This window comes from Bos indicus, chromosome 18, assembly GCF_029378745.1.
Source record: "Bos indicus isolate NIAB-ARS_2022 breed Sahiwal x Tharparkar chromosome 18, NIAB-ARS_B.indTharparkar_mat_pri_1.0, whole genome shotgun sequence".
Taxonomy (NCBI): Eukaryota; Metazoa; Chordata; class Mammalia; order Artiodactyla; family Bovidae; genus Bos; species Bos indicus.
The window spans coordinates 56606684-56633258 of record NC_091777.1 but is presented as its reverse complement, the minus strand read 5'-3'; the positions used below and the strand labels follow the sequence as shown (position 1 = coordinate 56633258).

At 58.6% G+C, this 26575-nt stretch overlaps 3 protein-coding genes across 6 annotated transcripts; 2 read left to right on the top strand and 1 right to left on the bottom strand.

The window, feature by feature from the left end:
• Positions 1 to 87: 87 nt before the first annotated feature.
• Positions 88 to 5605, top strand: IRF3 (interferon regulatory factor 3). 3 transcript variants are annotated; one of them, XM_019978809.2, is made up of 8 exons: positions 88 to 243; positions 1028 to 1200; positions 1875 to 2046; positions 2133 to 2200; positions 3027 to 3210; positions 3315 to 3695; positions 4591 to 4706; positions 5373 to 5605. In XM_019978809.2, exons 2-8 carry the CDS (start codon positions 1036 to 1038, stop codon positions 5538 to 5540), a joined length of 1254 nt encoding a protein of 417 aa, XP_019834368.1. In that variant the 5' UTR covers positions 88 to 243; positions 1028 to 1035; the 3' UTR covers positions 5541 to 5605. The 3 variants fall into 3 exon arrangements, with proteins under 3 accessions (XP_019834368.1, XP_070627594.1, XP_070627595.1); XM_070771493.1 differs by lacking the exon at positions 88 to 243 and having other exon boundaries at positions 627 to 1200; XM_070771494.1 differs by lacking the exons at positions 88 to 243; positions 1875 to 2046 and having other exon boundaries at positions 627 to 1200.
• A 1241-nt stretch (positions 5606 to 6846) lies between these two features.
• SCAF1 (SR-related CTD associated factor 1) lies at positions 6847 to 20407 on the bottom strand. 2 transcript variants are annotated; one of them, XM_019978808.2, is made up of 11 exons: positions 20270 to 20407; positions 17481 to 17594; positions 17180 to 17237; positions 16394 to 16488; positions 15977 to 16077; positions 15776 to 15891; positions 10038 to 12815; positions 9354 to 9436; positions 8929 to 9147; positions 7512 to 7640; positions 6847 to 7280 (listed from the first exon to the last, which is right to left on the bottom strand). In XM_019978808.2, the coding sequence occupies exons 2-11, from the start codon at positions 17586 to 17588 to the stop codon at positions 7089 to 7091; spliced, it is 3879 nt and encodes a 1292-aa protein (XP_019834367.2). In that variant the 5' UTR covers positions 17589 to 17594; positions 20270 to 20407; the 3' UTR covers positions 6847 to 7088. The 2 variants fall into 2 exon arrangements, with proteins under 2 accessions (XP_019834367.2, XP_019834366.2); XM_019978807.2 differs by lacking the exon at positions 20270 to 20407 and adding an exon at positions 17985 to 20207.
• Positions 20408 to 22181: 1774 nt separating this feature from the next.
• Positions 22182 to 25947, top strand: RRAS (RAS related). Its single transcript, XM_019978806.2, has 6 exons — positions 22182 to 22381; positions 24190 to 24277; positions 24387 to 24489; positions 24575 to 24683; positions 25444 to 25562; positions 25643 to 25947. The coding sequence occupies exons 1-6, from the start codon at positions 22229 to 22231 to the stop codon at positions 25725 to 25727; spliced, it is 657 nt and encodes a 218-aa protein (XP_019834365.2). The 5' UTR covers positions 22182 to 22228; the 3' UTR covers positions 25728 to 25947.
• The last annotated feature ends 628 nt before the right edge of the window (positions 25948 to 26575 follow it).

Here is a 26575-nt window from a genome sequence, read left to right as displayed (position 1 = left end):
AAGGGCAAGGGATGGGAGGTGAACGGACGTCACGACTCGCCGAGCCGCCTCTTTGGTTCTGGAGTCTGTCACCCAAACGACGATCAAGCCCTTTTTATTTCGAGAAATCGAGAGAAAAAGAAGCCCCACCTCTAAAGCTCAACTGACGGGAAGTGGGGGTGTGCAGCTGAGAGTTCGAGAGCTACGGGACCCCAAAGACAGGGCTGGGCCCTGGCACCCTGCGCGCCCCGACCCAACACTTAGGTAACACGGAAAAACTGAAGACCTGGTGGCGTCCAGGAGTGAGGAAGCGGAGAAAGGATGGGTGTGCATTGACAGTGGGGAAGGCGGGTAATCTGGGGAAAGTGAAACAAGCAGGGGGAAAAGTGAAGCAATAGCAGACGCCCAGGTCGGCTGTAAAACAAACAAACAAACAAAAACAAACGGAGTTGCAAGGAGGAGGGGAGAGGAGGCATCTATATTGGCGAATCTCGGGAGAGAAGGATCACTGCGAATGGGAGGCAGTCCACTCTAGAAAATGAGGATATGCTCTGGGGGAGGTTGTTTGGGAGAGACTGTGGATGGTCTACGGTGGAAATGGGTGAAAGGATCATGGCGGCGGGGGGAACTGTGGAAGGGTCTCTTCACTGGGGTAAGTGCGGGGGTGGAGGTCTACAGGTCAGTAGCATCTACACCGCAGTAACTAGGGGGAGGGCGCTACCTTGAAGGTGGGAGTATCTGCACGGGGTTATGTAGGTGGGAGGGAGAGGTATTCAATGGAAGAGAGGTCTACACCGGCGGAATTGACGGAAGTAGATATATCTACACATCAGAAGCTGGGGGAAAGAGGGGAGGGGTGTAGAATGAGCTTGGGAGGGAGTCCTCGCTGAATTTAGAGAGCCTCCGTGGAGGATGGCAGGTCTGTACCCCAGGAAAATATGTTAGAGACCTGCGACGTGGCCCTTGAGACAGAGGTCTGGGTGCGGAACTCTCCGACTGGGCGGGCCTGGGAGGCCGCCTGTGCCCAGGAAGTATTATCTGCGCGCAGGCCAGACCATGGGAACCCAAAAGCCTCGGATACTGCCCTGGCTGATATCTCAGCTGGACCGAGGGGAGTTGGAGGGCGTGGCCTGGCTGGGCGAGAGCCGCACGCGTTTCCGCATCCCTTGGAAGCACGGCTTGCGGCAGGATGCCCAGCAGGAGGATTTCGGCATCTTCCAGGTGCGTGCCGGCGGGGAGGGGCCGTCCCCGAGTGGGGCAGGGCGGGGCGGTCCCAAAGCGGGCGGGGCCGAGAAGGCGGGGCTAGCGCACCTGGAGCTGCCCGGTATTTTTGTTGGCTGGTGGAAGTGGGTGGAGTTAGAACTCTAAAGGGAGAAGGTGGTAGGATCCGCAGACTGGTGTGGGAGAGCAGTCAGGATTGGAGTCTCCTGGTTCTGGGAATAGAACCGGAAAAGGAAGGAAATGCATCCTAGGGGGTTCAGAGGCCTCTGGGGTGGGAATCTTGGTTGTAGGATTTCTGAGGGCCGGTCTTGGATATTAGAGGCAAGACTTGGCCCTGAAGCTAAGGTTTCTTACCACCAAACTGGGATACACCGGTGGTGGTAAGCCGAAGTAGAGTGCGAGGGGCCGAGGTTATTACAGAGCGTGTCCTCGGACAAGTTGGTGGCAGACATTCAAAGGGACCTGGAAGGCTGGCTTAGCAAGCACAGGTTTTCGAAGGGCGGAGGTAGTGGGACTTGGGGCACAGAGAATCTGAGAATTTGGGGATGAAACCCTGACAAGTTAGAACGTGCCCGCGGAGAGGACGGTGTTCGGGCACGAGGAGACAGGGTTAGGACCCCTGGAGCAAGGTCTAAGTCATCTTCCCCACTATCTCGGAACCACTGGTCCCCTAGGCCTGGGCTGTAGCCAGTGGTGCCTATACTCCTGGGAAGGATAAGCCCGACCTGCCGACCTGGAAGAGGAATTTCCGGTCTGCCCTGAACCGGAAGGAAGTGTTGCGTTTAGCGGAGGACCACAGCAAGGACTCCCAAGACCCACACAAAATCTATGAGTTTGTGAACTCAGGTGTGCTGGGAATGAGGCTTTCCTTAGAGGGATGGGATTTCGAGTGTCCCCAGGGCCGCTACTACACTGCCCACTTTTCTCCATAGGAGTCAGGGACATCCCTGAGCCAGATACCTCTCAAGACAATGGCAGACACAATACCTCTGATACCCAGGTAAGAAGGCTCCCCAACCATGCTGCCCTCAGCCTCTACCCCATCTTCTTTCTGTGTTCTCACCAGCTTGTCCAGATGTCAACTTCTTCCCCCGGGACCGTCACCCCAGGCTCCATTCTCTCCCCTGCAGTCTGTCCCCAACCTGACCCAGGTCTGCCCCTGACTCTTCCCTGTTCACAGCCCTCCCATGGCTTCCCAGCGCCATCATCAAGAGAAACCTCAGAGCTTTCACCAGCCATTCGAGGCCCCAATCCACTTTCCAGGATTTGACAGCTTTCCTCCTTGTGCAGGGTTCTCTCAGCCTCTTGTGAGCTCAGAACCTCACTATCCTTGATCTTGCTGATGTCTGTGCCGGGGAAAGTCCTCTCTGAAATTCTCCTGAGACTTCTCTGCCCAGGTCTTCTTAACAAAGCATTTATCTGGCTGCACCAGGTCTTAGCTGTGGCATGCAGACGCTTAGTTGCAGCATGTGGGATCTAGTTCCCTGACTAGGGATGGGACCCGGGCTGCCTGGATTGGGAGCACGGAATCTTAGCCACTGGACCACCAGGGAAGGCCCTCTGCCCACGTCTTGCTTGCAGAGCCAGTTCCTCAGGTTGGAATTAGCTGCTCCCCTCGGGCCATTGTAGTGCCCAGCATACACCCAGGCTGTCTGTCTTTTACTGTGCTGGTGGCTGTGTCTCCCCTGGGCTGGAAGCCCCTTGAGGGCAAAGCTCAGGTCTGTCTCCTCTCTGGGTCTCCACATGGCTGAACACAAAGCTTGGTTAGTGAGAAATGTCCAGAAAAGGCCATGGAAACACCTGGATCTTTATTTTTTCCTGTCCAGGAAGACACTCTGGAGAAGTTACTGAGTGACATGGACTTGAGCCCAGGAGGGCCCTCGAATCTGACTATGGCCTCTGAGAACCCCCCTCAGTTCTTGCAGAGTCCCGACTCAGACATCCCTGCTCTTTGCCCAAACTCGGGACTCTCTGAAAACCCCCTGAAGCAGCTGTTGGCAAACGAGGAAGGTGAGTGCCAGCTGCGGGGCAGGAGGGGCCAGGACCCGGGTCGAGAACCCCCTCACACCCTCTCATGCTCTCTCCCCCTTCACGTTATGGCTGCTGTTGCTCAGATTGGGAGTTCGAGGTGACTGCCTTCTACCGGGGCTGCCAAGTCTTCCAGCAGACTGTCTTCTGCCCTGGAGGCCTGCGGCTGGTGGGATCAGAAGCAGGGGACAGGATGCTGCCTGGGCAGCCTATACGACTGCCGGACCCTGCGACGTCCCTGACAGACAAGAGCGTGACAGACTACGTGCAGCGTGTGCTGAGCTGCCTGGGCGGGGGGCTGGCCCTGTGGCGGGCCGGGCAGTGGCTCTGCGCCCAGAGGCTGGGGCACTGCCACGTGTACTGGGCCATAGGCGAGGAGCTCCTCCCCAGCTGTGGCCACAAGCCTGACGGCGAGGTCCCGAAGGACAGGGAAGGAGGTGTGTTCAACCTGGGGCCCTTCATAACAGGTGAGTGATACAGGCCCTTCACTCTGCTGTGGAAACAGGAGGCAACAGTGGTGAAAATCTCTGGGGTCAGGAGGTTGGAGATTGAATTCAGACCCTGCGGCTCTGCTTGTGCTTGAACCTGGGGAGAAGGATGGACTGCTCTGAACCTGTGAAATCTGCAGACTGTCTCCTCCCTCTCCTTACCTGCCTGGAGCTGGCAGGGGGCTCAGGCCCAACATACAGAAGCCACTCAGGGAATTAGCTGCCAGAGTTGTTATCGTTATTACCAATTGTGGTGGAAAGACAGATGCAGGAGAAAGATACCCTCTAGAGGCTTGCTATCCGAATAGACCTTTGTGCAGGGATGCAAATAGCACTGTATTTGCACTGCCCAGCTTCGTATCCACTAGCTGCATGTGGATGCTCAGTATTTAGATGAGGTCAGTGAAAATGAGGAAGTGAATTTTAAGTTTTATTTGATTTTAATTAGATACAATTAAAACTTAAATAGTCATAGCTAATGGCTACATAGTGGACAGTGTGGGCTTGGGGGGTTAAAGAGCAGTTACCACCAGCGATCTGGTACTCCAGAACCACTGAGAATCCGTGGGGAGGAGAACGCCCCTCCTGGGCCTGTTTCCCCATCCAAAGGCTGGGGCTCTGGGCGGGGTGGAGGGTGCGGTGGGGTTCACCTTCCAGCCCCATCTTGATGAGAGGGAGGGAGGAGGAACATTTAAGCTTGTGCGTAAGTGGAGGGGCTTTCCCCAAATTAACAGCCCCCAGTCATGGTGGCAGAGGTATGCCGGGCTTTTGATCAGGAGAGAAGGTAAGGATGTTAATGAGGTTTGGGGGCAGAGGAGAGGGGCAGGTAGAAGGTCTTCTTCCCATCCCTGACTCTCTGTTCCTTGGCCCCCAGATCTGATCACCTTCATTGAAGGAAGCAGACGTTCACCACTCTATACTCTCTGGTTCTGTGTGGGGCAGTCATGGCCCCAGGACCAGCCATGGATCAAGAGGCTTGTGATGGTCAAGGTACTGCCAGCCCCAGGCTCCTGGAGCTGAGGGGTGGATTTTAAAAGAGAGGCTGCTTCCAGAAACTACAACTCCCATAGTTCTTCTGGCAGTCTCTGCAACTGCCAGTTCTTCCTCAGGGGCTTCTGGGTGTCCCTCCAATGGCCTTTCTCCCAGAGCCAATTTTGAGTTCACTCAACCATGTGGAAGTTGGTGGACTACAAGTCCTAGCAGCCTGTGTGAGGTACTTCAGTTTCCAAGAATCCTTCTGAGCACCAGCTGCTGAGCCCTAGCTTCTAGGAACCCCTTCAGCAGCCTTAGCCCTAGTTTTTGTGGCCTCCCTTGGTTGCGGGAGAAGGGGACGACAGAGGATGAGATGGTTGGATGGCATTACCAACTTGATGGACATGAGTTTGAGTAAGCTCCGGGAGTTGGTGATGGACAGGGAAGCCTGGCGTGCTGCAATCCATGGGGTTGCAAAGATACTGACATGGCTGACAGACTGAACTGAACTAAACTGAACTTGGGCGTGAATATGGGGAAAACTACAACTCCCAGCAGGCCTGGGCCTAATGGTTCATCCTGGGTTACAGTGGGGGATACTGGGATTTGTAGTCTACTCAACCCCATCCTGGGTAGAGGATGGTGTTGGCTGTCTCCTGACAATTTCTCCCCCATCTCCCACAGGTTGTCCCCATGTGTCTCAGGGTTCTTGTAGACATAGCGCGGCAAGGGGGTGCCTCCTCCCTGGAGAACACTGTCGACCTGCACATTTCCAACAGCGACCCCCTCTCCCTCACCCCAGACCAGTACATGGCCTGCCTCCAGGACCTGGCCGAAGACATGGATTTCTAGGTTGCTGGGGAGGCCTGAGCCCAAGCCCTTCACCTCGACCAATAAACTGGTTCTGGCCATGGTCATCACTGTGTATCTGGTGTTCAGTGTCACTGGGCCAGCCCTGACCCAAACAAGGGGTTATTCCTCCTTAAGGCCTGTTTATCCACCTGTGCAAGCCAGTCACATCGTAGGTGCTCATGGCCTGAGGGCCAGGCACTGTGCAGGGGGCAGCTGACACTTTACCTCTCTTCTCTGGGACCTAGTGAGTCACCCGTTTTAGAGACCAAGACACCGAGTCTTGGAGAGGAACAAAGGTCACAAAATAGGGAAACAAGGCAGGTCAGAATCCAGGTCTCATTCTTAAATGGCTGCTCTTTGAGGGTGGCCTTTGGGCTCAATTTGGAACGTCCATCTTGCCTATAAACAGTTCAAGCCAACGGCCAGAGGCAGAGACTCTGTCAAGAGCCTCGGGTGCCGTTCTCAACTCCTGCTGGGCAGACCAGTCCTTTGCCTTTCTGGGCCTGGGGCCCCCTCTGTGTGGGCCTGCAAGGGCCAGTTGTAAAGACATTCTGACCCACCCCATGGGCTGGATGCCCCCACCTCGCCTCATCACTCCTGGTTCTGGGTAACAGGGACTGATGGACGGGGGAGAACAGATACACGTGTACGTATGGTGAGTCCCTCTGCTGCCCACTTGAAACTATCACAGCGTTGTTAATCGGCTATACTCCAATACAAAATAAAGTTTAAAAAAAATAACAAACACCTTTTCAAGGTCCTATCAACCCATCTGACACAATTCTATTTACTTCTACTTTAAAAAAAAAAAAAAAAAAACGGGCTGACAGAGGCCTGACTTACTGTGTGGCCCTCGCTACGCTGTGCTTCAGCTTCCCTCCATCTCGGGGGAGTCAGTTAGACGACCCCAGCCTCAGGGAAGCGGGAGAAAGGATCCAATTCAATGGAGGACAAAGATCCGGTTTCTGGGGCAGTTCCAAGGCAGGCAGATAGCACGCAGGTGCCCTGAGCTGGGCAGGCAGTGATCAGGTGGGTGGGGACCCTGCCCTCCCCTCACCACTGTCAAGAGCAACAGCTGGGGAGCTGCCAGGTCTGGTTCTAAGTGCTTCACCCGCCTTGGGTCTTTCCTAATCCTCACAGCCCCCACTTTATACACGAAGAGTGAGGCCCGGTGGGACGGCTGCACTTTCCCCAAGTCACACTGTCTATCCTCCCCGCTAACCACCCTCTCACTTGGGCCAAGTCTCCTCCCCAACACTTCCCAAACTGGACTCTGAGAAGGGCTAAAAATCATGGGGCTCAGGGATAACATTTCATGAAACCTTTAATGAAACTGAGGGAGGGGCACGAACAAAGGGTCTGGGCGCGGGGCACAGGCTCTGGGGCAAGGGAGATGGGCGTGAGACGGGGCAGGGGCTCTCCTCTTTCCCGCAGCAGCCCTCCCCCAATCATCCCACTGACGGGGGAGGGAAACGGGGAGACGGAGCCATAAATACGTCCAGAATTCCAGAGAGGCAGCGAAGGAAGAAAGGGGCGGGGCCGAGAATCTCAGAGAGGGGGCAAGGGCAGGCCCGGGCCGCCTTTGTCAGGGGGTCCTGGCTCCTTGGGTGGCCGCGGGGGCCCCGGAGGGTCCCCTGGCTTGCGGCCATGCTTGCGGAAGTAGCGGTAGCGTTGGACGTAGGCGCGCACCAGGTTGCTCACCTTCACGGGGTTGATCTCCCCACTTTTGCTGTGGCAGATCTGGGGGGCAAGGGGCAGCCGCAGTCACCACCAGCCCCCAGGGCCCCAGGGTGGGAGGACCACCCTCAGGTCCAGGCCGTCTGAACCTGCCCCGCTGATGCCGGCTGGAGGAAATCCTATCTCCCTCTCACCTTCCAGACTGACCCACCATCCCTGTCTGCCTGTCCGCTCACGTCCACCACGCTGTCTCCCCTCTGCCCACCCCCGCGCATCTGTCTCCTCGGGCCCCACCTTGTGGACGGCCTTCCTCAGGATGTCCTTGTACTCCTCCTTGGTGATGTCCTTTTTCTGATAATACGGCTTGATGGCCAGCTTCACCTCCTCCACCGCCCGCTCCTGTGTGTGCAGCTTCTTCAGATACTGGGAGGTGGTGACAGGGTGGGAAGAAGGGACAGCAGAGGCCGGGTGAGTTTCTGCAGAACCCTGCCTCGCTCACCGGCCTGCAGGTTCAGACTTCCTGACCACCCAGGTACTCCTGGAGGTGAAGTCCTGCTGAGGGTCTGCCCTTGCTGTGGTCACCCCCGCCAGCCAGGCCAGGCCTGGGCCTCAGTGTCACCAGCATTTCCTCCAGGCTGGACCCTGGGCTGGCCCAGGCATCCCTGACCAGGATCCACGTGTCCGCTGCCCTTTAGTCTATTAGGGAGACAGACCTGAGCCAGGAGGTTGCTCCCTGCTGCCTCAGAGAGATGGGAGCAGCAAAACCAAGGCCCGGGAGGGCAGGACACCCCACACTTCAGGGTCAGCATCTCCCCGGAGACAAGAATGCCAGCAGTCGGGCAAGCTGCTGGGGGAGGCATGGCCACCCCAGGGCGTCTCCTCAGGCCTCCCTAGCCCCACAGGAGTGGGTTCTAGACATGCGGCCAAGAGAAAGGGGGTGTGGCCCACCTCTGTCTAGATGTGCCGAGACAACAACGGCAGGGAACATACAGGGCAGCCTCGCCGGCGGCACAGGGACCTGCTGCTCGTCACAGAGCCCATACTGTTCCTGTCCTGCAGCCCATGGCACTGGCCACAGACAAGTGTCCATCAAAGCTGTGGCCCATCTCCGTTTATACGGGGTTTATAATACAAGAGTTTGTTCTGCCAGCCTTCTGGCACCGTACGTGGGCTGCAGAAAGGGTGAACAGCGCCATCATCTGGTGACAAGACAATAGTGACCAGCATCCAGACCAAAAAAAAGGTGCACAAGCCGAGACCCAGGAGCCAGCTAGAGGAGCAGAAAAAACCCCTGCTTGCCCTGTATCCTTTCTTCCTCCCTCCGTCCAGCAAGAGATGCTTGATTTTTCATTTGTATACCACCCCGTGCCCCGCTTACACAAAAAGACTGGGGTCAGAGAAAGGGAGACAGGTAACCAAGGGGTAGACTGCAGTGGGTATACATATAAATATCAGTGTGTGTTCATGTCCATCTCTCTCTATCCCCACCACTGTATGAAACTCTTAAAAAACCTGCCTAGCACTCTTTTCCCACCCACTCGTCTAATCAAGGACAAGTTTCCTTCCTTACAATTGAATGACTTCCCTTTTATCTAAGTCCTCATCTGCGGGCATCAGTCCACAGCTCTCCTCAAGCCCCTGCATCTCAGTATCTATCTGTAATCTCAGCAGAACCGTCACCATCAACCCACCTCTCCCAAGCCCAGTTCACCTTGTCTGTGTCCCCACGTCCCTCGGAGCTGCTGCTGCCCTCTCTCTTGTCAGACGCTGCAGCCAGCCCAGTGGGGGTGGGAGGGGTGGAGCCGCAGCCTCCCAGGGGGAGGCTGCCAGGCAGCAGGTAGCTGGAGGGGCCAGGGGGCAGACCCAGGGAGGTGGGCACAGGAGCTGGGGTCACCCCCAGACTTGAGGGTGGCTTCCTGTGGCTGAGGATCTGTGGGGAAAGGTTGGAGGATAAGCAGGAGGGGATGACGGAACCGGTACCCGTTCCCACCCTGATTTCCCAACAGTCCCAGAGGCGACAGGCTCCTCTTCTGGCCGATACCCTGCTCCAGAGCCTGCCAGGAGCTGTAGTCCTCTCCTAACCCGAAGCAGGGGACAGGAAAGGGGGCAGCGGGGACTCCTCCCCAGGAAGCCCACCTGGTTGGTGGCCTGGATCAGTTCCTGGGCCTTTGCTCGGCTCGCCAGATTGGCTTCTTCCATCTTGAAGAGAAGTGCAGTCACTGCAGGAGGTGGGGATCGGGAGTTGATGCGAGAGGAGAGGGTAAGCCTCCCCCAACCACTGCTGCCCCCTCGCTCCCACCCTGGCTGCAGGTCTCCGCTCAGGACCAACCAGGAGGAGGGGGCCTCAGGCACTGAGAGGGCCCGCCCACAGCCTGTGTGTTCTCAGGACTTCAGGTGTGTGGGCGTGGGGCTGGTCCCCAGCCCCTGTGGCCGTTCCCCACATCTGCAGTGTAGCAGACTCCTGGCATCCCCTAAGGGACCCTGCTCTCTCCATTCTTCCTCCACCAAGCCTATTCCAGGCTGCCTCTACGCAGACCCCAGGACACAGCCCACCCCTCCCGGCTGTGTTGGAGTGGCCCAGCTGCCTGCTGCCCCTGTGACCCTGCTGCTCTCTTCCAGCACACCCAGACGTCATGGAGTCTTCTGGACAGATGTTGACTGGCCCTCGCCCACCTGAGGCCCTCCCGGTCCTGGTCATTATACACCCAGTCCTTCCAAGGTGTCTCCACCGCTGCCTCCAAGCTCATCCCCAAATGACCTTCTCCTCCTGGATCCCGTCTGTCTGCCCCCACCTGCCCTAGGTCCCCGGGGGACACTCACAGGCCAGGACGCCGCTGGTAGTGCAGTCCACGCCCGCGGGCAGGTTCCAGGGCATGGGCGGGGGCAGGGTGGGCAGCTGGGAGCCGCGGGGAGCGGGCCCGTCCTCCGCCCCCGAGTCACCAGCTGTGGACCCTGCACTCGGGGCAGCACTCGGCGCGGCCGCCGCCGTGCTGGTGGCTGTGGTGGTGGCCGGCTGCTGCTCCTCCTCCTCCTCCTCCTCCTCCTCCTCTTCCTCCTCCTCCTCCTCCTCTGCCCCAACCCGGACCCCAGCCTCCTCAGCGGCCTCTTCTGGCAGGAAGGAGACCTCAGGTGTCTTGCAGCTGCTGTCCACAGTCTGCGAGTCGGGCGTCAGTGCAGGGGGTGGAGGGGCCACCTTGGGGGGTGGGGTGCTGGGGGCCTTGGCTGCCCGCTCTTCCCCGGACCAGGAGGTCTCCTCGGCCCCCTTGGCTCCCGCGGCCTGGCTGCAGCTATCCGCCTTGGACTTCTTCAGCGTCACCGGGCCACTGCTGCCCCCGCTGCGGATCTTTTTCCTGGTCTTGGATGGCTTGGTCTTTCCCTTGGTCCCCTTGGTTTTCTTGGCCCCAGCCTTGGCCTTGACCTTGGTCTTTTTGGGCTTGGTGCTGCCCTGAGCTGCTTTGGCCACCTCCGCAGGGGCCCGCTCGTCTGGCTTGAGGAAGGGGGAGCGGCTCTCCCGGTCGCGGCTGAACTTGACTCCGATGGAGCCCAGGCCGGCAGAGGAGGCCTCCCTGGCCGGCGTGGTACTGCTGACGCCCTCGCGGATCAGCACCGCCACCTTGGACTGCAGCTTCACCTTCCGGGAAGACGACGAGGACGAGGAGGACGAGGAGCCCGAGCCGCTGCTGACTGGAGGCTTTGGCGGGGGCCCCGAAGAGGGTGCCAACTCCTTGGGGGGCCGGGTCTTCTTGGACGACCTGTCCCTGTCCCTGTCTCTGTCCCTCTCCCGGTCCCCCCCGTCCAGCGCCTTCCGCCGCGATCCCTTCTCCCGGGAGGAGGAGGAGGAGGAGGCAGCCCCCGAGCGCCGCCGGTCCTTCTCGCTGTTCTTGCCGCCCCGCTCCTCGGCGCTCAGCCCCTCCGAGTCGTACAGGACCTCCCGCTTGGGGGATGAGGCCGGGGCCGGGGAGGGGCCTCGGGTGTCAGACTTATCCGGCCGGCCCACGGTGATGGTCCGCTTGATGGCGAAGAGGTCGTGGTCCGTGAGGTCCTGGATGGAGGGCGGAACGGCCCCCCGCCGGCGGCTGTCCCGGTCACTGCCCAGGGAGGTGGAGCCGGAGGGCGGCTGGGCCGGGGGAGGGCCCTTCTCGCTGTCCCCGGAACGCTTCTCGCCCCGAGACCGCGACCGCTTCTTCTTCTTCTTGCTGCCACCGCCATCGCGGTGCTTGCCACGGTGCCGCTCGCGGCGGGAGGACGAGGAAGATGAGGTGGCCGGAGGCGGTGAGTTCGAGCGCCTCCGCCGCCGCCTTTTCTCCCGGGACCGTGACCGGCGGCTGCCCCCGCGGCGCCGGTCGGTGCTCCGCGAGCGGTGGCGGGTGGAACGGGACCGCGAGCGGCGGCGGGTGGACGATGAGGCGTGGGAGCCCGGCTTGCGGTCCCGCGAGCGGTGCTTCTTGGAGTCCCAGGGGGAGGCCGGGGCCGGCGGGGCGGGCTGCGCTCCGGAGGAGGAAGAGGCGGCCTCCTTGGCCTCGCCGCCGCTCCGCTTGCGTTCCCGCCTCGACTTCTTGCGGGTGGGCGGGCCGGTGGGGGCGGCGGGGGCGGGGGCCACGGCCGGAGAGGGCGATCGCTGCCGGTAACGCTCGCGCCGCTGGGTCAGGATCTTGCGCCGCAGGTCCAGGCCGCCCCAGCGCGTGTCGGCGGCTGGCGGCGCGGGGGCCGGCTCCCCCAGGTCCACCTGCAGGGCGCCCTCGCCGTCGGACTCCGCGTGCAGAGACAAGAAGTCGTCCCCCTCGGGGGCCCGGGGTGCGGGCGGCGGGGGCGGGGGCTGGGCCGCAGAGGGGGCCACGGGTGGGGGCCGCGCTGCCCGGCCGCCGGCGCGGAAGAGGGAAACCGCCATTCTGGGCTCCTCCTCGGGCTGGACGATCTCGCCCTCCTCAATCTCCGAGTCGCCCGGAGGCAGCAGAGGGGGCGGGAGGGCAGTTCCGCCAGCTGTCACCACCTCTACGGAGACCTTGCCTTCCCGACAGGCCTCCGCCTCGGTCCCCACTACAAAGACACGCCGGCGGGTGGCTCCGTCGGCCCTGGTGGAGTCGGCCTGGGGCGGTGTGCCAGGGGCTGGAGTCGGCTGCAAGGGCTGGGGGTCGGGGCCCGGGCTCTCGTCACCTGGGAAGTCCTGGCTCAGGCTGTTGTCGTCGTAGATGCCCGCCAGGGTCTCAGAGATGCGGCTGATGCTCTGTGACAGGCCCTCCTCTTCTTCCTCTTCTTCCTCTTCCTCCTCCTCAGGTGAAGGGGTCCCGGCTGATGAGCTGGGGTTGGAGCCTGTGGGCTCGAAGGGGTCGTACTTCTGCTCCGGAGCAGGCGGTGGGGAATAGGCCTCGTCGGTGGGGTGGAAGGGGTCATAGATATCAAACCGGGGTGCAGGAGGAGCTGGGGGCGCTGGGGGTGGTGGAGGGGGAGGCGGGGAAGGGGAGGATGAGGAGGGCGAAGGGGAAGGGGAGGAGGATGCAGAGGAGGGGGCAGGGGGAGGGGCAGGGCCCCCGTCTCCAGTGCCCAAGGTGAGGAGGTGGCGGGCACAGGTGGGTCGAGAAGAGTGAGACTGCGGAGAAACTGCAAAGGAAGAGCGGAGACAGCAGAGGTCAGGGGCCTGTCCCGGTGTGGCAAGGGGCCCGCAGGCGGGCAGCACCCCGTCCGCTGGGCCCCCTCACTCAGCCCTCACTGCTCCAGCAGGCACTGCGCCCAGTGCTTCATGCAGTCAACACGGAGGACGCTCCTAACAGCTCCATGCCGTAGGTACTGTGACCCAGAGCAGCAGGATCTCCCCTGAGGGCGCAGTCAGCGCGGTACAAGTGACCCCTGGAGGCTGCCCTCTGATATCCTGAGAGGCAAGCAGGCCGGCAACCCAAGACCGCCCTGACCAACAAGAGCACTGACATTCCCACAGGAGGCATGTGCCGGGACTGGAGAGCCAGGTTCCAACCTAGCGCCACCTGCAGGGTCAAGCCCCTCTTGTGGGAATCCATCCCTTTGTACAGAAGGCCTATCAGGAGCCTGAGAAGGTGCGAAGTGGCAGAGCCGGTAAGCCCCGACAGGCTGAGTCCCCGTGTGCCCCCGGCCGTCTGATGAGCCCCATCCCCGGGGCAGTATCTGCTCAGGACTCAGACATCAATGACCCGGCCAGGCAGCGGGCTTTCCTCCCTTATTTCCTCTGCCCTCCCAAGATCTTGCTTTTGAAGCACTTCATGGCCTCCACACCACAAGTCATACACATGTAGAGCCAAGTGACCAGGGCTGCCCCCAGGCCAGGTGACAGGGCCAGGGTTCAGACACACACATCAGAGTTCAGAGGCCACTCTCTCAACCACACGTAACAGCCAGGCTCCTGCACCAGCAGGGACCTCAGCAGGGTCACGTGGACCTCGGCAGGGTCATGCGGACAGCGCTGGAGAAGCCCAGGGCTGAGATCGTAGCACCAGGGGCCACCTTCCACCTGGACCCCAGGCCCCAGCCCTCAACCTCAACCTGCCCACAGGCAAGCGACTCAACCCCTGTCTGCCTCAGTTTCCTCATCTATGAAATGGGAGTCTACTCATTCATTCAGCACTTTTTTCTGATCACTGATTAGGAGCAGTTTGGGGTACTGAGAGTACAACGGCACACAGAGATAAAAATCTCTGCTTTCAAGGACTCTCTGGCCAGGAGCTCTGACAACCCTGGCTGTTATTACAACCACCTCAGGCAAAAACCAAGCCTGCAGATTGAAGCAAAGCAAAACATCTGCTTCTTTACAGTTTTGTTTTGTTTTGTTTTTGTTTTTGTTTTTGCAAAATAGGACTACAGGTGAGTTTCTTTTCTTTTTCTTGCATTCTTAACACATTCCAAATAAAGACCAAAAAACACCTAACAAAAACAAGCCCATGGGCTTCGATGGTGATCCGGTGGATAAGAATCCGCCTGCCAATGCAGGGGACAGGGGTTTGATGCCTGCCATGGGGCAACTAAGCGCATGTGTCACAACTACTAAACTCGTGCTCCGCAACAAGAGAAGCCACCGCAACGAGAAGGCCACGCAGCACCACTAGAAAGTAGCCCCGCTCCCCGAGTGCAGTGATGAAGACCCAGCACAGCAAAAATAAATAAACCATAAAAAAAAAAAAAAAAAAAAAAGACAACAGATCATAACCTCAGGATCCTACTGAAGACAGCTATTCCAGACCCACCTATGGATATCACTTTGGCCCAGGGGCCAAATCCCGCCCACCATCTGTTTTAGTACATCAGGTCTGACTGTAAATAAGTAAGTAGGTAACAGTGTCCGCCCACTTGTTTACTTATCCCCTATGGCTCCCGATTCTAAAGGAAGAGGGTGGCCACTGGTGACCCAGGCCTGAGGATTCGGGGCTTTCACTGTCCAGGCCTGGGACTCAACCCTCGGCTGGGGAACTGACAGCCCGCAGGCCGAGTGGTGAGGCCTGAATGAATAAACTTTTTAAAATAATAAAAGAAAAGACCCCTGAGGGCCTCCAAGAGTCTGATGGGCCCCCAGCACCATGTTCGCTGAGTCTAGTGGATAAGGAAGTCATCCTGCATATGTGAGGGAAAAAAGAGATAAAACCTGACCTGCTTCACAGGATGTGCGAGCCTCTGGCAGAACAGCTGCTCACAGCTGACCCAGTGCCCTACCTTCCTCTCCTCCCCACCGCTCCCGATACGTATGGATACGCAGAAGGGAAGACTAAACCCAGGGTTCTCATCAGCGCCCCAGTGACCAGCAGCAGCAAAACCGGGGAATTAGTCAGAGTCCACCTGCAATGCGGGAGACTCTGGAGACGTGGGTTTGACCCCTGGGTGGGGAAGGTCCCCTGGAAGAGGGCATGACAACCCACTCTAGGATTCTTGCCTGGAGAATCCCATGGACAGAGGAGCCTGGCGGGCTGCAGTTTATAGGATTCCAGAGAGTCAGACACGACTGAAGTGACTGAGCACACACACACACACACACACACACACATCCCTGGGCCAGGCCACTCATGGATTAACGAGTCCTCTGTGGTGATTCAGACGCCCAGAGCTGGGACACCCTCTGCTCTACAGTGCTCAGGAGTTCAGCCCGCACTGTGTGCGGGGCTGGGAGCAGACACTCCCTCAGACAGGTGCCCACCTTGGACGAGAAAAACTCCAGCTTTACACAGAGAAGGCCCCAGACCCAGGACCACCATGAAGCAACTGCTGGTGCCACCTCGAGGAAGAACCTTCCCTCTTTCAGACTTTTCTCCCCCTGGAGTCAGCGCTCCTGAGAAGCCCCCATCACGGAAAGCTGAATTCCTAACACAGCTACACTGATACACAGAGCCCTGGACACGCGCTCACTGCTCCCAGGCACTAGCTCTCACGTCAGTTTCAGCTTTACTTACATCGACACGTGCGTGCTTACAGCCTTTCCTGAAGTCTAGCAGGAAAGACGTTAAGGTACAGGTTTTGTCTAAATGACAGCAACAGCACTACCACTGCTACCAGCGACAGCTAAGGCCTCGATTGACCCCTGCCAGGGCGGCCCTGGCCCCACATACCCGTTTTGCCTGTCCTCCAGGCCCTGAGACGGGGCAGCAGGCTGGGTACCGGCAGAGGGACTGGATCCCTGTCCCCAATTCGGACCTCGGCCACCAGCTCCAGCATGTCCTCGCTTCTGCAAGACAGGGAGGAGGGAGCCTCAGAGGTGTGTCCGACCCCCACGCCAGGGCCTCTCCCAGTCCAGCAGCCCAGATACTCACTCGCCAGGCCGCAGGTCCATGTGGCTAGGAACCCAGGTGTCTGGGGGATCCAGGATGCTCACCAGCCCCGCAAGGAGGCCGTCGGCAGCCATGTCCAACACCTGGAATAGGCCAGGAGGGGCTCCACCCTGTCCCTGCTCATGTGAGGACCACACATCCCATTTCCCCAGGCCCCAACCTCTCAGTAACCCAGACTCCTGAGACGCTAAGAAAACACAAGGATCCAACCAATTCCCTCAATGTGACTGCCTCTAGGACCCAAGGGACCAGGCCCTCAGACTCTTCCACACTGCCCCTGATCACCACCCCAGATCCAGGAGACTGGGTCCCCCAGCCCCATCTCTGGGGTCCAGGCCCCAGTGACCTTCCTGCCCCAGCCCCAGGAATCCAGGTACCTAGCCCTGTCTTCTTACTTACTGTAGCCGTGTCAGTCCCCCCGGATTCCTGGGAACGGGGCTCCGATCGTGGGCTCCGGCAGCGCCTCCATCGAAGGCCATGACACCGAGAGCCATCTGGAGAGACATTGAATGCGGGACTAGAGACAGGGGACTAGAGGCAGAGACCTTACACAGCAGAGAAGAAAGAGACCGCCTCGCTCTTGACAAGGGAACCGAGAACATCTGCCTACTTTCCTGGCCTCCATCCCACCATCTCCCAAGCCGGGTCCCACCAACACTTTTCAGAGGCCCCAACTCTCTCACCCGATTTGTGCCCCCAGCCATCTTTGGGATAAAGTCCAGATAGGTCAGCCTGGCCTCTGAGCTTTGCTGTAACCCAGTCTTCACTGGGCTCTCCTGCCAACACCCTCTGCCCGCCAGCCCCAAAGACCCATAACTCAGTCCAGCGGCCTCTGGGTCGTGTACCTGCTGCCTCTCAGGCTTTCCTCTTCACCAGACAGTGCTCCTACGGCCTTAGAGACCAAGGTCACCTGTCACTTCCTCGCAGAAGCCTTCCTGGACTCCATCTCTCCCCACACTACCCTAGCTGGGCTGCCTTGGGTTACCTCTGTGATGGGACTATGTCTCCCCTCCACCAGACTGTGAGCCCCTCCAAGGCAGCCACGGAGGCCAACCCATCTGGGGCTCCCTGTGCCAGCACCAGCGGGGGCACCTGGGAGACCCGGGGAAATCATGTATGAATGAGAGCAGGAGAAAGAACACAGAGATGGGGCAGGAGTCTCGGAGGAACCAGACACCATCATACCTTTATCATTTGGCAGATCCCCCTGCAGGGAACTCCCCACAGCCTGCTGAATGGCCCGCTGAAGGCAAGGTGAGAGGGAAGAGGGTGGAAACAAAGATGAGTCAGAGATGCATGCCAAAGGTCACAAGCTCTGCTGCTAGGAGACAGCCATTCCAGACACCTCTACAGCCAGACTCAAACCCTACAGACAGGCCACGAGTCCTGGCCCCAGCCCGCCTCCTCGGGGGTCCAGGAGTCAGGGCCCAGGAATCTGGGCTCCCCGCCCCTCCCTCCCTCGGCCCCAGGCGTCTGACAGCCTCACCAGGATAAAAGCAGGAGGAGAAAGCGTAGGGTCTCTGTCTGGCGGACCGTCGCCCCGATCCTCGCCTGACTCTTCCGTCTTCCCTCGAGACTCATCTTCTTCCTCCATGGTCACCTGGTGGGGGAGCGGGGCAGAGTCTGGAGTGGAGGCCAGTGGGCAGCGCATGGTGGTGTCAGGTGGCGGAAGGAGACGACGGACGTGGAGGCCTCAGTGGCCTCCAGCACTGCATCTGCTTCAGCATCCATCCTCCCCCAACCCCCACCTCATCCCCGGCCAGCGCTAAGCTCCAGGCCCAGTGCAGACCCTGGAGGGGCTTGGGCAACTCTTTCTGACTTTCAGATACCCCCTATGTCAAAGGGCAGCCTTCCCAGTATATGTCCACATCCCACTCCCCAGTTCCCACAGCTTCCCCCACAACCAAACTTTAAGACCCCACAGGAGCCGAGACTTTTTTCTGGCCAGTTGTGATGTCAAATACTGCGTCCGGAAGTCTCAGAAACCCACCTTTCCCAAACTGAGATACGTGCCAGTGTGCTCGCGTGCGCCTCAAATGCCACGCCACTTCCTCAAGCATCGATTTTCCTCAATGGTGAGGGACCCGACAAAATGTATTTAAACACAGAAGATGGAACTAGGATACAATGATCTACAAAACCAGTGTGCCATCTTGAAGATGAAAACACGCATTTCAGGAATGCTGTCCACCAGACACCACAGGAAGCAACCTCCGATCACCTAGCTGCCCCCTTGTATGGAAGTGTGGCTAAAGCCTTTGCGTTGTCACAGAAATTCTTAGGTAACACACAGAGATTGAAAGATCACTCTTCAGACTGATTGAGGGAGGGGCGGGGCTTGATTAGGGCTTCAGAAAAAGTTGACTATTTCACTGTACGTTTCCCTGCAACCATCAAATCTCCTACTCTGAAAACAGCATCCAGTCCCACAGCTCCTAGAAAGCTTCAAAACCCCTAACCCCCAACTCCATCCACTTAACTCCAAGTGGGTCCAATAGGAAACTCTTCTCAAGAGAAAGGAGACTGCCTCCTGACACAAGAGTTAACAGCCCAAGCCCTCTATACAGAGTAACAATAATTATCATTAGCCTTTAATACCCAGGTTTCCCTTACTGTGGTCTCCCCCACACCGCTAGTTGCATACCTGCAAAACAAAGAAACCTCGGTCCTGGTTGGCCTCATCCCAGATTTTCAAAAAGCTCTTGTGCCGCCTCCCAGCTCTCTAAGAGCTTGCACCTCCTTCCCTAACTCCAATAGACACCTCTCATCCTGATCAGGCCCCCACCCCCACCCCCCGGACAGTTCCCGACCCTGGAGCTGCTCTCGGGCACCTCTGGGGGGAAGCACATACTTTGTATGGTAGGGCAGTGTCTTAAGAGGTAAGAGATGCTCAATCAAGACGTGTTGACTACAGACCTACATAGCCTCAAACCCTCTGTGGTATACAGATCCTCCCTTGTGTATTTAGATATGCCTCAGGCTTTGCAGACACACCCTGGGCTCCTTACATCTTTTAAGACCAGAGAAGCCTCTGCAAACACTGCTTGGTCACTCTAGATCAGTTTCCCAAACTTGGTAGCAATTGAGTGCTTCACAAATAGCTTGTCATCAAAGCAAATTGAACACACAAGGTTCTTCACCATACAGCACAAGTAAATGGAAATACTATTAATGGGACTTGAGTACTACATTCATATGACGGTGTACCCTGGGTCTCAATGAAAAATGTATTTCTCACTGTAGATCAAGGTCAAAAGAGTTTGAGAAGCACTGCAATAGATGGGTCTAGATGATCCTATGGACTTTCCCAGACCAATGTGGACTAATTTTAACTCTCTCTGTAGCCCCAGGGCCATGCAGAATTTTTCAACATTTTGCATTTCAATTACTTTCGAAAGGGCAAGTACAACACAGCCCAGCAAACTTTCCAAATCTCTTCATTGTCTTATTTTCCATGCAATTATCAGGTCCCCAAAGACATTCAAATTTGCTCCAGACATAGAGACTGCACTCCTGCAGTCACACTCAAAGCCACCTAGATGGTTCCAGGTCTTTCTAACTGCCCCAAGCCTTCTGTCACCCAGACTAGACACTCCTCAGACAGCTGGAAACCCATCCACGCCTCTCTGAGAACATCTCAGGATTTGTCTCCTTCCCTTAGTGGGTACATCCGGCTCCTCTGGGTGACTATAAAAGACTTCCCAGTCCTGAAACAGTTCTTCAGAGCCCACCTAAATGGCTCCTACCCATGTAGGTGAGCCGCATCCTTAGGTCAGCCCGTGCACACACTTCCCAGCGCTAACAGACATAGCCCAGGCGCTATAGTTGGCTCTGCAGATACTCTCCAGCTCTTGCAGATCTCTTTAACCCCTGGGACATATCTCAAGATCTCAAGATGGCCCCAGAACCCTCTAAACAGACCCTAGCCTCCGGTCAGCTCATAAAGACGCTCAAGAGTGCCCACAGAAATGACCCAAGGCAGCTATATGATGGAAGGCAGGCTTCAGTCTCAGTCCAGGCCCTGTGGACGCCCCCAGTCCTCTCGGGGACGCCCCGTGGATGCCCCCCGGCACCACAGACGCGTCCCGGGGCCTTCAGAAGGCCCCTCTCTGGGCGCCAGCTTCTGCCACCGCTACCGGGCCCGAGGCCACCCAGCCAAGCCCTCCAGGCCCTGCGGCGTGCCGGGAGGACCCCTGGACAACTAGCGACCCGACTCCGCCCCGCCCACCCCAATAGGCCCGAGCCCCGCTGCCCGGACCTCAGCCGCCATCTTACCCCGCCGCTCGGGCTGCGGCTCCGGCCCCGGCGCGGGGCGGGGCGGGCTGGGGCGGGGCTCGCGAGCAGAGGGAGGGGAGGGGTGGAGCTAAAACGCCGCCGAGCTTGCCGGGACTTCAAGTACCGAGCACGGTGCGGCGAAGGCTGGTGAGAAGGCTCCGGACTCACTTTCCCGGCAGCCAACGGGACACATGGGCAGGGTGCGCGCGATGCACGCCGGGAGGCGTAGTCTGCGCGTCGCCTTTGCCGCGCGGGGACAGCAAGGAGATGAGGGGTGAAGTGGGCGGGGTTGCGGTAGCCCGCGATTAGGCCCCATAGTGCCCTGCACGCGCGCGGAAAGAGCGGCGGAAAAGGAAGTTACGTAAAGAGCGGTCAGCCTGACAGAAGCAAGGGAGTTGTAGTTCCGCGGAGTGTGCCGTAGGGAAAAAAATGCAGGACTGGTTGGGAGCTGCCCCGCCTACATTCTAGGGATCCCCGAATCCGGATACCAAGTCCTCGCTAAATTTAGAACCTAGGAGCCCGACCCTACAGCCTCCTCCTCATTTAGGACAGAAAAGCCCACACTCCTCTCACTCAGAGCAGAGTATCCGAACTCATATTTCCCTCCTCCATGGGACTGTTGTTCAGCCGGTAAAGAATCCGCCTGCAATGCGGGAGACCTGTGTTCGATCCCTGGGTTGGGAAGTTTCCCTGGAGGAGGGCATGGCAACCCCCTCCAGTATTCTTGCCTGGAGAATCCCCACGGACAGAGGAGCCTACAGTCCATGAATCTGGCGGGCTCAGATTGCGTCCATGGGGTCGCAAGGAGTCGGACATGACCTAACGACTAAGCACACATGGGACTCAGAAGTCTGAGCCCTTCTTGCGTTTTAGATCCAGGAGTCAGGCCCTTTGGTCTTCCACAGACCATTCCTGGTCTCAAGCAAATACCTTACACTAACACAGGTGTTCGGGTTCACTAACTCCCTCGGGTCCAGAACTTTCGGTCCCTAGCCCCTGCAACCACTGGATCCAAGAGTCTGGGTTCTCAGATCTCTCCTTTACCGAACCTAGTACTAAGGACCCCCTGGCCCCCTCCTTCCAAAGATCCAGGAGTTCAAACATTCAGCGCTATTCTCTCCTAGGGACTCAGGGGTCTGGGCTTCCCTCCTAGAGACCCTGGGGTCTCAGCTTTCTCCTCTCTCATGACCCAGACATCTTGACCCTAGACCGTTCATAACCCAGGCATCCCGGCTTGAGCGAGCTGGCTCATGAATTAGGAATGCAGTGATCTCACGGCCCCTCCCTGCCCAGCTAGCCGCTGTCCCCCTCCAGGGCCCCATCTTCCCTCCCAGTCTGTCTTCCGCTTGGCTGGGACAGCAGGGACCGGAAGCCTGGGTCCCTTAGCGGGCGGAGCCTCTAGCATCCAGCCCAGACATCCGGGTCGGGAGCTTGGCTAGGATCCCAGGTCGGAGGCTGAGCTTCCCCTCAAGACTTGCTACTTTCTCGGAGCGCGCCTATATACGGCCGAGCGCGAGTCCTTGAGCTCCGCCTACTAGAACGAGGCCTCTGGGATGGCGTCCTAAGAAACTGCATCCCTGGGTTTCTTATTTGCATAGCCCCACCCCGAACGAGCTTCTCAACCCGTCCGCCGAGAGAATGAGGCCTTTATTAGCATAGCTCCGCCCCCAGGAGGCCCGGCAGCCGAGAGCGCGTGGCGCTGCTCCGGGTGAGCACAGCTCTCTGTTAACATTCTCCAGCTCCACTTGGAATTCCCCTTCTTGGCGAACGCCTGTCGCCTACCCTTATTAGCATAGCTCCTCCTTTTCCCAGGCCTTGCCTCCTCCTTAAGTGTCCGGAGACACAAGCCTTTCTCGCTGGAGCTCATGATTATGCAGTAGCCTTATTAGCGTGGCCCGCCCCTACGCCCCGCCCGGTTCCCCCCCAGGCGGTAGCGGCGGCAGAGGCAGCGGTGGCGACATGAGCAGCGGGGCGGCGTCCGGGACAGGGCGGGGGCGGCCCCGGGGCGGGGTGCCGGGACCCGGGGACCCCCCACCCAGCGAGACACACAAGCTGGTGGTCGTGGGCGGCGGCGGCGTGGGCAAGAGCGCGCTGACCATCCAGTTCATCCAGGTAGAGGGCCCTCACCAGGGGGGGTGCCCCCGGGACCTAGAACTGAGCCCTTTGCGGGATCCCAGATCTCCCGTTGCCCCTCGATCCATCACTCAACCCCTCCTATGAGGCCCTCTAATCTTAAAAGAAATCCCCTCAGATGTGACTCTGAGCCCCTTGGGGCCTCCACCCCCCACACACGAGGGACGTTCCTCCTGTACGTGTGTCCTGAGACCCATCACCCCATCCCTAGTAATCAGAACCCCACTTCCCTGCTGACCTGACCCTGAGTGCCTCCTGGGAGCACCCTAAATCCAGAAGTCACCCCATCCAGACCCTAAGCACTCTCATGGGCCCCCACCCCCACCAGGTGCCACCTCCCCCAACCCTGAGCCCCATCTCCCCCAAATCCCAGATCCCAGCTTCCCAGAACCTAACTGGGAAAACGCCCCTGAGATTCCCCTAGTCAGATTCTGCCCTCTGGCCATTCCAGAGAACTCTGAGATCCCAAGTTCTGGGAATCCCCCATCCCCTGAGACCGATACCCTCCCCCCTGCCAGCCTTCCCCAAGGAAAACCAACCACTCCTCCATCTTGAGTCGTCCTCCACTCCGATTCCCCGAGTCCCTCTCTGAAAATCTGGCTAGTCCTCAAATCATCTCCATGGAGGAGGCCCCCAGACTCTTGACACCCCCGACAGACCTGCCCCTTGAGAGTGTCTCTGATATCTTAAATACGTCTCCAGGGTTTTTAAGACTCTCTAGACTCTATATTCTAGGGCAAATCTCCCAGATGCTCCTGAGCCCAGCCCCCAGTTCTCACCATTGAGCTTCCCCTTTGCAGACACACCCCTCAGTCCCCTAGGGCTAGATCCCTCCCTCACCAAACACCCCTCTAACAGGCAGAATGCAGCCTGCAGACCACCAGCTGCCAGGTCATCACTTCTCTCCTGAAAACCCACCTCTGCGTGGGAAACTTCCACCCCATTGCCAGGGGAAACCCTCCCACCTCAGAGAAACCCAAGAAAGGTGTCTGTCTGCTACTGAGATGCTACCGCAGAGCTCTCCCACCAAGAGACCCCGGCCAGCACCTGCCCGGGAGCCCCTGTCTGTGTAGAGAAAGGCCCCAGCCCTGGGCCCCTTGCACCCAGGGGCAGACCCAAAACTGGCCCAAAGCCTGGCTGGAGGCGGGCGGGACCGGGCAGGAAGGGAGGGGCCGGCCTGCGGGCGGGGCAGTTTCTCGCCGCCGGATTGGAACCCGGACCTTCCCTTGGGAGGAGACACTGCCCGAGGAGGAGGAGAAGGAGGAGGGGAAGGGGGAGGAGGAGGGGGTGAAAGGGAAGAGAAAAACGAGGAGGAGAAGAGAGAGCTAGACAGGCAGATTCTGCACAAGAACAGCTCCCAATAACCAAGCACCTACTATGCCCAAGTGATGTGTTAAATACTGAACAGGGGTTTTCCCTGAATCTCACAAACCCTGGATTAAGCCTACAGCTATTTTTATCCTCATTTTCCAAATAAGAAAACTGAGGTTCAGAGAGGGGAACTGATTCAGAGAGGGAAGTGATTCGTCCAGTGCCACACAGCCAGGATGTAATGACGATGCCAGGAATGTACTTTATGCCAGAAAAAGAGAGAGAGGACCAGGAGACAGAGAGAAGAGCCTGGGGAAGGCAATGGGAAGACCCAGAGACCCAGAGAGAGGGAGACAAACTCAGGGGCAGGAAGAGACCCAGAAGGAAGGAGGCCGAGAAAGCCAGGGCTTGGAGGCCGGGCTGCGTCACCTTGGCTGGGACGCCGCACTAACGAGGTCCTCTCCCCGTCCCACCAGTCCTACTTCGTGTCTGACTACGACCCCACTATCGAAGACTCCTACACGAAGATCTGCACTGTGGATGGCGTCCCAGCCCGGCTAGACAGTGAGGGCGGCAGGGGCGGCGGTGGGGGCAGGGTGGCAGGGCTGAGGGCTCGCGGGGGTGGCTGGCCGGACCCCCGTCCCCTTGGAGACCCTTCTCCCTCTCTCTGCAGTTCTGGACACCGCCGGCCAGGAGGAGTTTGGTGCCATGCGGGAACAGTACATGCGTGCAGGCCATGGCTTCCTGCTGGTGTTTGCCATTAATGACAGGCAGAGGTGAGAGTGATGGTATGGGGGTGGGGGGGGTCGGCAGGGGGCGCAGGGAGAGAGCAGCTGGCTGGACCTCTGGCTTCATCCGCAGTTTCAACGAAGTGGGCAAGCTCTTCACGCAGATCCTTCGAGTCAAGGACCGAGACGACTTCCCCGTCGTGTTGGTTGGCAACAAGGCGGATCTGGAAACACAGCGCCAGGTCTGGGATTCCCCTCTACCCCCGACCCCAACCCCATCTCAGTCTGGGAGGTTCCTTCTGGCGCCACCTCCTGAGGCTCCTCACGTCAGCATCCTCCTCTGACTCCCTCGGTCTGCAGCCACACACCCCACTAGTCATAGCTTCTGAGTCCCCAGCATTGCCCACACGGGGGTTCTCAGGAGAGGTGGCTGAATGGTAAAAAGGAAAAAGGGTGTCTTTCCCAGGGTCTACCAGCCCCAGTGTTGTTCTGTCCTGACCCCTCCTCTTGTTCCCACCTGGAGCCTGGCCTCGGCCTCCTCTGGATTTCTCCCCTCCAGTCAACCTCCCACTCCACCTGCCCCTCCCCTGCTCACACCCCAGCTCAGCCACCTGGCCTTTGATGCCCACCCCCGCGGTCCTGTCCTTTCCTTCCTCTGCTCTCACCATTTCCCTATACACACAGACTGTGATTTCCACACAGAACTCATCTTTTCGATTAAGGCCTTGGAGCTTTGCTTGGGTCTCTGCTGGGAACACCCTGACTTTTCTCTGCCTGACAACTCAGGAAGGTCTGTGGCGCCTTCTCTTACTCCCTACTTACATGGCACCCAGCCCCTTGGGCTCCTCTGTCGTGATCACCCCGGACCTTTTCCTCTACACTTGAGCCTCCACAGTACGTTACCCCAGTTAGAGCACACAGTCTGTCTTTCTGCCGCCCTGCCGGCTGGGACTAGCCTTGACAGCAGGCACCTGACTCCTCCGTATGCCCCCCGTGCCCCAGGTCCCTCGATCTGAAGCCTCCACCTTCAGTGCCTCCCACCACGTGGCCTACTTCGAAGCTTCTGCCAAACTGCGCCTCAACGTGGATGAAGCCTTCGAGCAGCTGGTGCGGGCTGTCCGGTGAGCTGAGCCCCCTTCCCGTGATCCTCCTCGTCCCCTAAGCCCCTACTTCACCCAAACTCACCAGCCTCTTCCCACAGGAAGTACCAGGAACAAGAGCTCCCGCCCTCCCCGCCCAGCGCCCCCAGGAAGAAGGCCGGAGGTTGCCCCTGTGTCCTTCTGTAGGGACAAGCTGCTCTCGCTGAGCCCCCTTCCCGATCTGGGTCTCCCAGGACACACTACACCCCCACCCGCGATTCCTGGCCTCCCCCGGGGGGCCGTGACCACCCTGTGCCTTCTGTCACCGCTGCCTTCCCCCACCCGAGCCCCAGGGTGAGGGCTCCCGGGCACCCGGGTCACTGCTGTATATAACTCCCCTCCCCAGAGAAATAAACGTCACTGCCAAGGAGGTGTTTTTTTATAAAAGGGACCGGGTGAACTCCAGGCCTGTGCACACTTGCTAAAGCCTAGCGCCACCGAGAACCATCAGATCTAAGACCCTTTGCTCAGGGCAGAGACAAGCTGAGCCAGCCATCTGACCCCCACTTCCTCTCTTAACAGATTCCACCCTTTTCTGTCTCAATGGGCATTTTGTTGGGATGAGGATTAATATTTGAGGGGGGACTTCCCTGGCAGTCTAGAGGTTAAGACTTTGCCTTGCAAGGCAGGGAGTATGGGTTGGATCCCTGGTCAGAGAACTAAGATTCCCACAGGCAGGCAGGCAGGGAGGAGCTGGTGACCGGGGCTGGGGTGGGGGTGGGGGGGCGTAAATAAAAAAATCTTTTTTTCTGGGAAGTTCTAGAACTGCACTTTTCAGTCTGGTAGCTGGAAGCTATATGTGGCTATTTAAATTAACTTCAATGTAAAAACTCAGCTCCTGAGTCACACAGCCACATTCAAAAGCTCAGTATTCACACGTGTGACTTAGTGGCTACTACCCACACCCCAGCCCCACCGCCGTGGGCAGGGCACATACACAATATTCTCATTACTGCAGAAAGGTCTGTCGGACAGAAGTGGTGTTCTAGGAGACC